This window comes from Nesoenas mayeri (genome assembly GCF_963082525.1).
Source record: "Nesoenas mayeri genome assembly, chromosome: 2".
Taxonomy (NCBI): domain Eukaryota; kingdom Metazoa; phylum Chordata; class Aves; order Columbiformes; family Columbidae; genus Nesoenas; species Nesoenas mayeri.
The window spans coordinates 27268977-27279246 of NC_137543.1; the positions used below are offsets into that span (position 1 = coordinate 27268977).

Here is a 10270-nt window from a genome sequence, read left to right on the forward strand (position 1 = left end):
CTATGTTTTTAATTAAACAGAACATTTAATTAAGATGGTTTATACAAGTGGATGAAACAATTAAGTGCAAACACTTGAATGAAACATGTCATAATTAGTTTTAATAGAGTGTTAATTGGTACTAGGTTTGCCAAGTTAATAATTACTGCTTATTAAATTTTCAATTAATCATTGTCATTTTGCTTTGAATAAAGATGAAAATTAGATAAACTAATTCAGAGGGAGGATGGTTTCCTTGTTAATTAGAGCAGTTAATTTAAAAAAAAAAAAAATAAAAGAAGAAATTACTTGTTTTAGTTGTCAATTAACAGACTGTTCATTAGTAAAATCTTTGCACTCTTCCTGCATCAAAACCCAAATAACTAATTTGTGACACTCTATGTTTTCTGGGATAAAAGATATGTCTCTAGTATATACTGAAAAAACAACTCACAATGACTTAGTTATATTACAAGAAGTGTGGAGCGTTTGAATTTAGTGAGTCGGTGTGTGCGCCTGCTCAGTGCCAGTTGTGCACTGGAGCCTTGTGCTCAAGAAAGAGCTCAGTGGAGCCAGGAAGTCAAGTCTTCACAGTATAAACACGTGCTTGAAGGAGAGATCAAGAGGCCAATTGAATATTCATAAACAAATTTTAATTTTGGCTTGTAAAATTACATGTCCAGGAAAATATATTAGAGCAGTGATTTAAAATTTTTAAATAAAGTCCTGGGGGTTTCTTAACATCTTGTATTTATTTGTTAACATAAGTGAAAAAAATCTTAATGATTATAAATCCAGTCTTAATTTCCAGAGCTTAAAGATACATTTTTGAAAAAGTCCATAATATTATATCTTAAATAATAATTCTTTCAAAAGATATTAATAAATCTAGTGTGCAGCAAATCAAATTTTCTGTGTAAAATTTTGAAAAAGATGACAAAAATAACACAGCAGAGATCAGAAATGTCTGTACATAAGAAGTACTGACTGTAAATCAAAATAACAAGAATCATCACAAGTGTTAGAGACTTGAGCGAGCTTTCAGTGATGAGGAAGTAAAGAAGCACCTGCGTGGGCTTGAAGAGTCTTGAGGAACCAGGTTCCTCTGTGTCCTTCTTTTCAAAGTGAAGACTTTGAATATAACAGAGTATCTGCTGCATTTCATGCATCAGTCCTATGTAGCCTTGTGCCATACGTCCTGTGCTGATGAGGATTTCTTTCCTCCTTTGCAGAGGAAGCTGTCAATGAAGTAAAACGTCAGGCGATGGCCGAGTTGCAGAAGGCGGTGTCGGAGGCCGAGCGGAAAGCTCACGACATGATCACTTCGGAGCGAGCCAAGATGGAGCGCACGGTTGCCGAAGCCAAGCGCCAGGCTGCGGAGGATGCACTAGCTGTCATCAATCAGCAGGAGGATTCAAGTGAGGTAAGGTCTTTGCTGGGCAGGCATCACCTGTGCCTGCAGACCATAGGTGTATCTGGGCTAGCTTTAATCTACCTGGCACAGGCTGTTCGTGTGACTTCGGAGTTCAGTGCCCACTATTATCTGTCTGCACCGTAGCTTTGGACGTGTATTTCAGGTACATGCTGAGCTCCAAATTTTCTTGGCTATTTTGCAATCTAAGCCCAAAATAGCTAGTGAACTTCAGCTGCGGTGTCACCTTTTAACTGCTCTTTGGGGTTGCTTGCCATGAACACATTTCTGTTATAATGTAGCTTTTCAGTAGCTTTATCTTAAAACTCTGCAAGCTACCATATTGAATAGATAGCAAGATTGCTTGATGGAAAATATTTCACAGTGAAATCTAATTTAAGCAAAGAAATATTTCATTTAAGAGCCTGTAGAATGAGGTGGCTAAAAGATTGTCTGGAGAAAGTGCTGGACATAGAAGCAATAGTTCCTGTAGGACAGAATGTGAATATAGATTTGCAAGTGTTTTCTTAGTTTGAATGTGTTGCTTTGGCTGCAGGGAATATTTGAGAGTTGAGGAGTGTACAAACAGCATTTGAAAGAGAGAAAAATAGACAGGAAGAGCAACAAAGAGTAAAACAAGAATAGGCATGATAAGTCCTGATTTACTTTCAGACCTGATTGTGGAAACCTCACGTTGCTGTGGTATAGGATGACCAGCAGCACAACCAGCAGGCAGCTGGGAGCATGAGAGTAGTGTGTGTTTGACCAGCGCTGCAGCAGTCTAGGTAGCAATTAAATTTTACATCCATTACAGAAAAACAGCGTCCTAGGTTAAAACTGTCCTTAGAAACAGACATGACAGAAATTATGTCAATTAAAAGTTACTCATTTATAATCTTAATTTCTTAAGGCCACTGAAGTGAAAGGGCATTACTTTTATGATTTATTGTTCTTGTACTAAGATCTTTGCTATAGTAAAACCACTTTTTAATACAGATCCTAAATGGCAGGAGTTGGAAGAAAACGTGAAAAGCAGTACTATTTGTGTGGGGATATATGTTTGTGTACACTATCATCAAAGCACTTTTCATGGGCTGGATGGGCAGCATTGTAGAAGAGTCCCTTAAGCTGGAAGATGCAGATAAGTTAGCTGCAGCATGCTGAGAAAACTGGCAAAACACATGAGCAGATAAGTCAGTGGCATGCTGCAGTATGCATCCGTAATTTGAAGGAGCGTAAGATTTTAATTCATACCAGACTTCTCTGGAGATGAAAGACCATTGTGGGATCACTGAATGCCCAGAGTTTCTCCTTAATATGTAGCAGATGAATAACAAGGAGACAAAAGGAATTGATTTTCAGCATCTGAAAGTTTCTCAGGAAGAAAGGCACTACGGGAAGTGTATGTACCCTCTAAGTACTAACTGTTCCATTGTAGATTAAATGAGACATAAATTCAATTTATTGGCATTTTGTATCTGAGATACTCAAGGACATTTTTCCCGCACTATGTTCATAGAAAGGGCATTTGTCTGACACAGCATCATTAAAGAGCTGACATTTTGTGTGTGTGTATATATACAAAAGGCTCCTATTGTTAAAACCAAAATTCCTAAGGTAAATGCCTTTGGAGGAAACTGTAAATTAAATCTGTTTAGTGAACTGGTATAGTGTAGGCAGGACAGAGGAAGTACTTACATGCCAGTATATACAGCCCGTTCTCCCACAAGCAAATGTGCATCCAGAGGAGTGTGTAGAGAGTTTGTGTGCTGTAATTCACTCCTCGGCAGTCATGACTCTGGAAAAGGCTCTGTAACAACAGACATCTTTACTTCATCTCCAGAAGAACTGCTTATGAGTTGGTTCAGTTCTTGGAAACGGGACTTTAAAAGAAGGCAAATAATTCTTTTAATTGTGTTCTAATGAAATGTGGCTCATAGGGTTACAGATGTTCTCCGACCTGTGCATCCTCAGGGAGCCTACAAGCCTCCTGAACTGAGACCAAACTACGTACTTGGAAGCTATTTAATATGAAGTTTAGTGTCCTGGTCTTGTAGCTTTTGCGTCTGTGGTCATAAGTGGCACATCAGGGTGGCTGTTGCGAGGTGAAAAAATGCAGGTTTTAGTAATCCTGCAGAGAGAAATGAAGTTTGCTCAGTTTGTGTTTACGAGTGCCTGGTTAATTGTGAAGGGAGAGGACAGTGATACTTATTTGAGAATTAGATATGTCTGTTAAGTTTTTATGATGAGTCCCTCTTCGTCCTCTACTTATAATTAATTCCAAACTCCAACCACGTAGGCCAATGCTTCCCATGATTACCTGTAAATTCAGACTTTTTCATAACTGTAAAAACGGACCAACCTTTTCCTTCATTTTGAGGACAAGAGATCAGTTTACCAGTGTTCAAAAAGGGTTTCTTTGGAGACGAGACCTTGTGTTTATCGGGATCGAGGAAGAAAACTTCACATTTGCTTTGGTGTCCATTATCTCTCGGTGAACGTCCCTCCTAATTTGTCTCGGTTATAAGTCTCCGTAACTTCTCTCTGTTTACAACTCTCAGCAATATGCTTCTAGCAACACAGATTCCTGTGTAGTAAAGGCACTGGAGTCGTATTTCCAGGGCTAGAATGTTTCCAGTTCCAAATATGAGAATGCTGAAGAGCAGCTTCTGCAGTCTTACAGGTCTAGGGGAAGGCTGAGCATCACGCCCCGTTTCTTTTCCTTGAGAGGACATTACACCAAGGCCTGCAAGAGAGCTCAGTATAGGCTGCTATATAATCTCCATGCAGTTCCTGACAGAGAATATTTCTCCCATGGGTGCCATTTGTTCTTTTGACTGTGGAAACTATGAATGGAGATGAGAATTTGGCACCAGATTTCTAATGAATCAGATATAATTTCTGTGTGATATGGCCACTCCTTGTCTATTGGCAAGGTTTCTCCCTTACAGCTCTTCGTTTTTCATCCAGTAAAATGCAACCTGGACCTAGGTCAGGAGCTGCCCTGGTGTGAGGACTTTGGGGCATGGTTTCTATTGCAGTCTTCTCTAGAGCTCAAAGTGATGACTAGTAATAAGACTCAAATATTTTTGAAATTATTATAATTTTGAAATAATATGTTGTCTTCTCATCCAAGACCTTTCAGGGGTCTCACAAAAAGTAGATTATTTGTTTGTTGTTGTTCTTGTTTGGTTGTTTGTTTGTTGTTTTTGTTTCTTTTCTGTTGAAGTTTTTTTGTGCTTTGTTTTGATTTTAACAAAGAAAAAGTAGCATCGACGCCTGCAAGAATGTCTGTGAGAAAACAATGAAGCTGGATGTGTTGAACTGACTGAAGCAAAATAAAGGGGACTTAGGACAGTGAGGGGACTAGGAGAGGAGATGTGATATTTGGAGGCATCCTGAGTTTTAAGAAGTGGTCTGCAATACTTTAAGAATCACCACATTACATGGTATAGTTTTAATTTCTGACCCTGACCTCGTCCTTTGTTGAACTATTGTTCTTTGCTTGTGTTTGAATTGTTCAGTATGATTTGATTCACAGTGCCACTGCTTCAGTGTCTGTGCATTTACTTTCTAAAGATTTCCATAATTTTTCATCTTATACCCTTGTAATTTCATTATTTTCTGTTATTTTAATGAGAGATTGGTTGAAGACCAGCAAACAGAGCACACTGCTGTTGGATTGCAAAAGGACAGGAGAAGGCTTACCTGTCAGTGTGGCTGTTCCTGAACCACAAATTATTTCTTTACCAGCCCCTACAGTTGCTTGACAAAAGGTGACCCATTCATCAGTAGTTGTCTTGGCAAAGTACAGAAACATGTGTGAGCAGCCTACTCTTTGAGACTGCTGTGCTTGTTTGGCTGCAATGTACTGTTGTGCAAATCAATTTTAATAGTAAGGGTGAACAGTGTAGCGAAGAGACTGGCTGCCCAGATTGTAAGGGGGGTGGGGAGGGGAACCATCAAAACATCTGTCTTTCTGCTCTGGTATAAAACGCCACTGAAAAATCTGACACTCGGAGTTCTTCCTCACTTTTGAGTAGGGCGGGGGCTGGGGATGAGGAAGGAACACAAATGTTTTGGTTCTGTCTACTTAAAGCAGATGCTGACATCTGCTCAGATAAAACAAGTATGTAACTGGTCCAACACTACTTTTAAGAGATGTGTAATGTTAGGGCTTGTTTATATTGCAGCAGTTTATGTTGTATGTGAATATCACACTTACCTGACATTTTGAAGACAGATGGCTTCAATCTCTGCTGACCAATCCATTGAGACCAGGACTGTGCCAGCAAACCTGACTCTGATCATCAGATGCTGTGATTCATGCAAGCCTAGTTTTTAGGTTGATATTAAATTTAATACATATGTCAGCTAACATTTAATTTTTTTTGGCTGGGCATCTCTTGAAAGTAGCACACCATCCCCTGCAGTGCTGGGTGGTACAGAGGCGCCAGAGCCATGTGTTCTATGCAGGAGCAGTCCAGATGTGTTGCGAACATTGGCACTGCCCCAAACTGCTAAGCTAAGCCTGGCTCGCCAGCTTGCACGTCTCTTCTGTATGCTTCTCCACCCTTCTGTTTTCACGATTTAGCTTCTCTAATGCTGACTTGTACGACAATCACTTCCCTATTCTTCCACACTATTCCTGATACAAACCAGGATGCTGGTGGCCTTTTTGGTCACCGGGGCACACTGTTGACTTGTATTCGGCTTACTGTTTACCAACACCCCCAGGTCCTTTTCTGCTGGGCAGCTTTCCAGCCACTTTTCCTCGAGCCTGTAGTACTGCCTGAGATTGTTGTGACCAAAGCGCCGGACCTGGCACTTGGCCTTGTTGAACCTCGTACAACTGGCCTCAGCCCATTGATCCAGCCAGTCCAGATCCCTCTGGCATTCCTGCCTTTGAGCAGTTCAACACTACTGCTCAACTTGTGTCATTTGCAAACTTACTGAGAGTGCACTCAATCCTCTTGTCCAGATCATTGATAAATATATTAAACAGAACTGGCCCCAATACTGAGGTCAGGGGAACACCACTCATGACTGGCTGCCAACTGGACTTGACACGATTCACCACAACAATTTGGGCCTGGCCATCCAGCTGCTTTTTACCCAGTGAAAAATACACTCATCCAAGTCTTGTGCAGCCATTTTCTCCAGGAGAATGCTCTGCGAAACTGTGCCAAAGGCTTTACTAAAGTCTAGGTAGACAACATCCACAGCCTTTCCCTCATCCACTAAGTGTGTCATAGAAGCCTTGTCATAGAATGAGATCAGGTTGGTCAAGCCTTTCATGCTGACTGGGCCTGATCACCTGGTTGTCCTCTATGTGCCATGTATTGGCACTCAAGATCATCTGCATCCATCTGCTTCCCTGGCACCAAGGTCAGACTGACAGGCCTGTAATTCCCCCCAATTCCTACCCATAAATGCTCAACCCTATCTTCACCGTCATCAAGCTCTAGACAGTCAAAACACAGTAACACAGAGGGCTGGCCCACCTTTTTTCCTTCCTTGCTTGTCCCTTCTGAAAAATTTATAGCCATACAATGCAGCACTCCATCTAAAGGTTGGAATATCTTTGTGTGGAATGCTGCATTTTGACACAGCATGAGAATTTCCTAAGTACTGATGTGTTTCCCTTTCTAATGGGTTTTGGATAGAATTTGCATAAACAACTTTGCTTGGTGTTTTTGCACTGGTGTCCAGTGGCTTATGCAGTCCTCATTTACGCCACTGTGGTTTCAGTGATTTCTGGATGTTCTTTTTCTTGTGGTTAGTAGTGATAGGGTTTTGAATACCATGGGAATTGCAGAACTGGGAAAATTGTGGGTTCTTCTTACCCAGCCATGCTTCCTTTCTCAGTAAACTGGGGAAATCCAGAATTTGTTGAAGATGACAGAGCAGTATTTGACACTGTATTACAGCATTCCAGAGTTTGTCATCTCTTTGACATGTTACAGTCCATTTGAGTTTTTTTTCTTCTTGAAGCCAACTCTACACTGAGTCTCAGCTGGAGGTGTCAGAGGAAAGCAAATACTCAGTTGTGGTTAAATATTTCAAAGATGAAAGTGATAGGATGGGCAAAATTATCGACAAGTATGCGTCCTGGTACTGGAGACCACAGAAATGAGGACCATTTGTTTTTAAGAATTTTCCTGATGGCAAACAGAAGTTTCTGAGTTCTGTTTTTGAAGATGGAAGCTTAAGTGCATGAGAATTAAGAGTCTGACCTAAGATAAGGCTCTGACCTAAGACTGATGTTCCTTGTCAGTTGAAAGAGGAGGATGAAATATGATCGGTGGCATAGATTCGGAGTGAGATTCCCATCTGGTGTAATTTAGCCCAATTTCATTGAATTAATCCATTTTCAAGGTAGTGAAGTTAAATTGAATTATGTAGTCTGAGAATCTGGCCTTTTGTATAACCTCAGTGTTTCACAGGAAAATCAATGCGGAGTTAAACTGTAATCCAGTCCTCCCCATAGTTTTAGCTACATCTGGAAGGCTATAAAGCATGAGCTGAAAGTGCAGTGTAGTAACTCACTATTTAAGGACAGATAGACCAGGAGAGCCTTTGAGAGATCTGCTGCTACCTTTCCTGATGTATGATCAACTCTAGCTGTATCATTCCTGTGAGATACCTGCTTTACCTTTTTTTTTTTAATGATGGAGGTTCTCCAGTGCCTCCAGGCAATTTGTGCCTGTCCTTAAAAAGATTTCATTTTCCAGTTTTTCTTGAAGATGTCTGATCCTGTTACTTCCTCTGTTGATCCATGTAGACATGGTCATTGCCTGTTCCACTGCAATGGTTTCCAAGATGTTAGGCTGCTGCTGTCCCCTCTCAGGCTACTGTTTCTCCTTAAGTTTAACAGTCTCATTTTGTTCAGTCTCTTCTTATAGCTTGCATTTGTCTGACCTTGGATTGTTCTGGCTGCCTTTCTCTAGGTTCTTTCAAAGTCTTATTTGTCTTATTTATTTTGCTATATTTGAAGTGCATCGTCCCAACCTGGACTCCAGGCTGAGCCTTACCAGTGCTAGGAGGTGGAGAGTCTTAACTTAGGTGTAAAGGAGTCCATGGTCTGCTTATACACTCATATAATGATTGCCACCTTGTCACCAGCATGACATTTTAGTCCCCTGTTATCTGAGATGCTGCCTACACAGTTCAGCCAGGGTCCTCTGTTTTGCTAGTACCTGCTAGAGCTTCCCAGGATGGAAGATACCTTGACCACGTTTTAGTCCAATAGTGAGCTTAAGCTCTGTCCATGATATCTGAATCAACTGGAAAGACATGAGCAGGGGTGCACGAAGCACAGCCCAGGCCATTAGCTGGCATCTCAAGCCTTGCTTTTCTTTGGTAGAATTTGGGCTCTGGAGCAATGTGAACAGAAATCATCTGCTGTCAAAACTTGCAGTGCTTGAACCTAGTGTTTGCTGCTGTTTTTCACTGCTCACACATGAGAAAGAGCAAGGAATGGCCACAGCGATGAGGACTGCATAGGACAGGGAGTTCTGTGTGTCAAATCCAGCCACTATCACAGTGCAAGCTCCCCAGGACATGTATGCTTATATATGTAATTTGCACTGTAGTAATTTTTAAATGCAATAAGTTGTTGCATAAATGTGAGCCTTTTCCAGAAAAGTCTGCATGTGGAGGTTTTGTATGTGTGTATTTGTTTTCAGAAGAAGGGATAAAGGAAGTATAGGCCGACCCTAGGGCTGACAGTTTACTTGCAAACAAATAGATAAGGGGGGCTGCAGGCATGGCAGTACGTGGAAATTCTCTGCAGTCATGGCTGGAGCAAAATTACACCATGTTCGATGATCACAGTGGGAGCAACAAGCTGGCAAAACGAAACTTTCACAAGTATGACGCAGCTGTTGAGAAATACTAGTGTAGCAAAAGAAGCAGAATCCAGGTATATCACAATTCATTCTGTTTCTGGTCAGTAGGATGTCTCATTGCAACTCTGTGATATGCTAATACAACCTTGCCAGTTCATTTTGGTGTATGTGTAAATATGTCTGTGCGGGTAAGTGCTCATATACAGTGTTCTAGATTACTTACAGTATTTTTTCATGGCTGAGACAAAAGGTCTTTTAAAGAAAAGTTGTTCAAGAATAGTACAGTTATCCATTTCCAAAGGTGATTTTACCTCTGCAGCACTGGACAGAGTTTGAGCAAAACAAACCTGGAACAATGAATATTGAATCAAAACCAGGTGATGCCAGACAAGGCGTCTGAATTCTTGGCATTTAAGTACCAAAACCATCTGTTTCTGTGTGTTAGTAATTCCACGTTTTTAAAAAAGTGTTTTTAAAGATGGGAACAATTTTATGAATTTAAAAAAAAAAAAAAGTCCCCAACATATGTATCTGTAATTAACTGGTTTAGTCTGTGTGTTTAATCAGTATGAATTAAGAATGCCATGTACATTTGATTTCAGTCTCAAAGAGCAATTGAGAACTGGACAGTTACTCTTCCCCCATCTGCCAGTATGTGCTTATGCCAAAAAAACCCAAACCAAAACAAAAAGAACCCACAAATACCCCAACCAAAAAAAAGCCAACCCAGCAAAACCAGGAAGGATGGAACTAACACATGGATATTTTCTAAAGGGGACCACTTGACTCCGATTAAATTTCTTAAAAATTTTGTTTTGGATTTAGGTCTCTATTTGATTCTGAAGTTGGGATTTTTTTTTTTTTTTTTTAATGTAGTTGAGGAATATCACTTAAAGATTGGCAGTGTTCCAGCATCCAGCTGGCATAGATATAGAGTGTGTGAAAGTGAATAGCGTACATACTCTGTGGTGGCTTCCCCATCCTGCCAAAGATTTAAGCTTCAGCTTAACTATTCACTGCCAGAAGTGCC

The 10270-nt window shown here is 40.5% G+C and overlaps 1 protein-coding gene across 2 annotated transcripts in view; it reads left to right on the forward strand.

Annotated features, from left to right (window-relative positions):
* The window catches only part of RUNX1T1 (RUNX1 partner transcriptional co-repressor 1), a 109762-nt gene that overhangs the window by 98715 nt on the left and 777 nt on the right, over window positions 1–10270 (forward strand). For both annotated transcript variants that reach the window (XM_080340154.1, XM_080340153.1), the window contains exon 10: window positions 1212–1402. In XM_080340154.1, the coding sequence (XP_080196280.1) occupies window positions 1212–1402 (191 nt within the window). The remainder of the gene's footprint in view (window positions 1–1211; window positions 1403–10270) is intronic.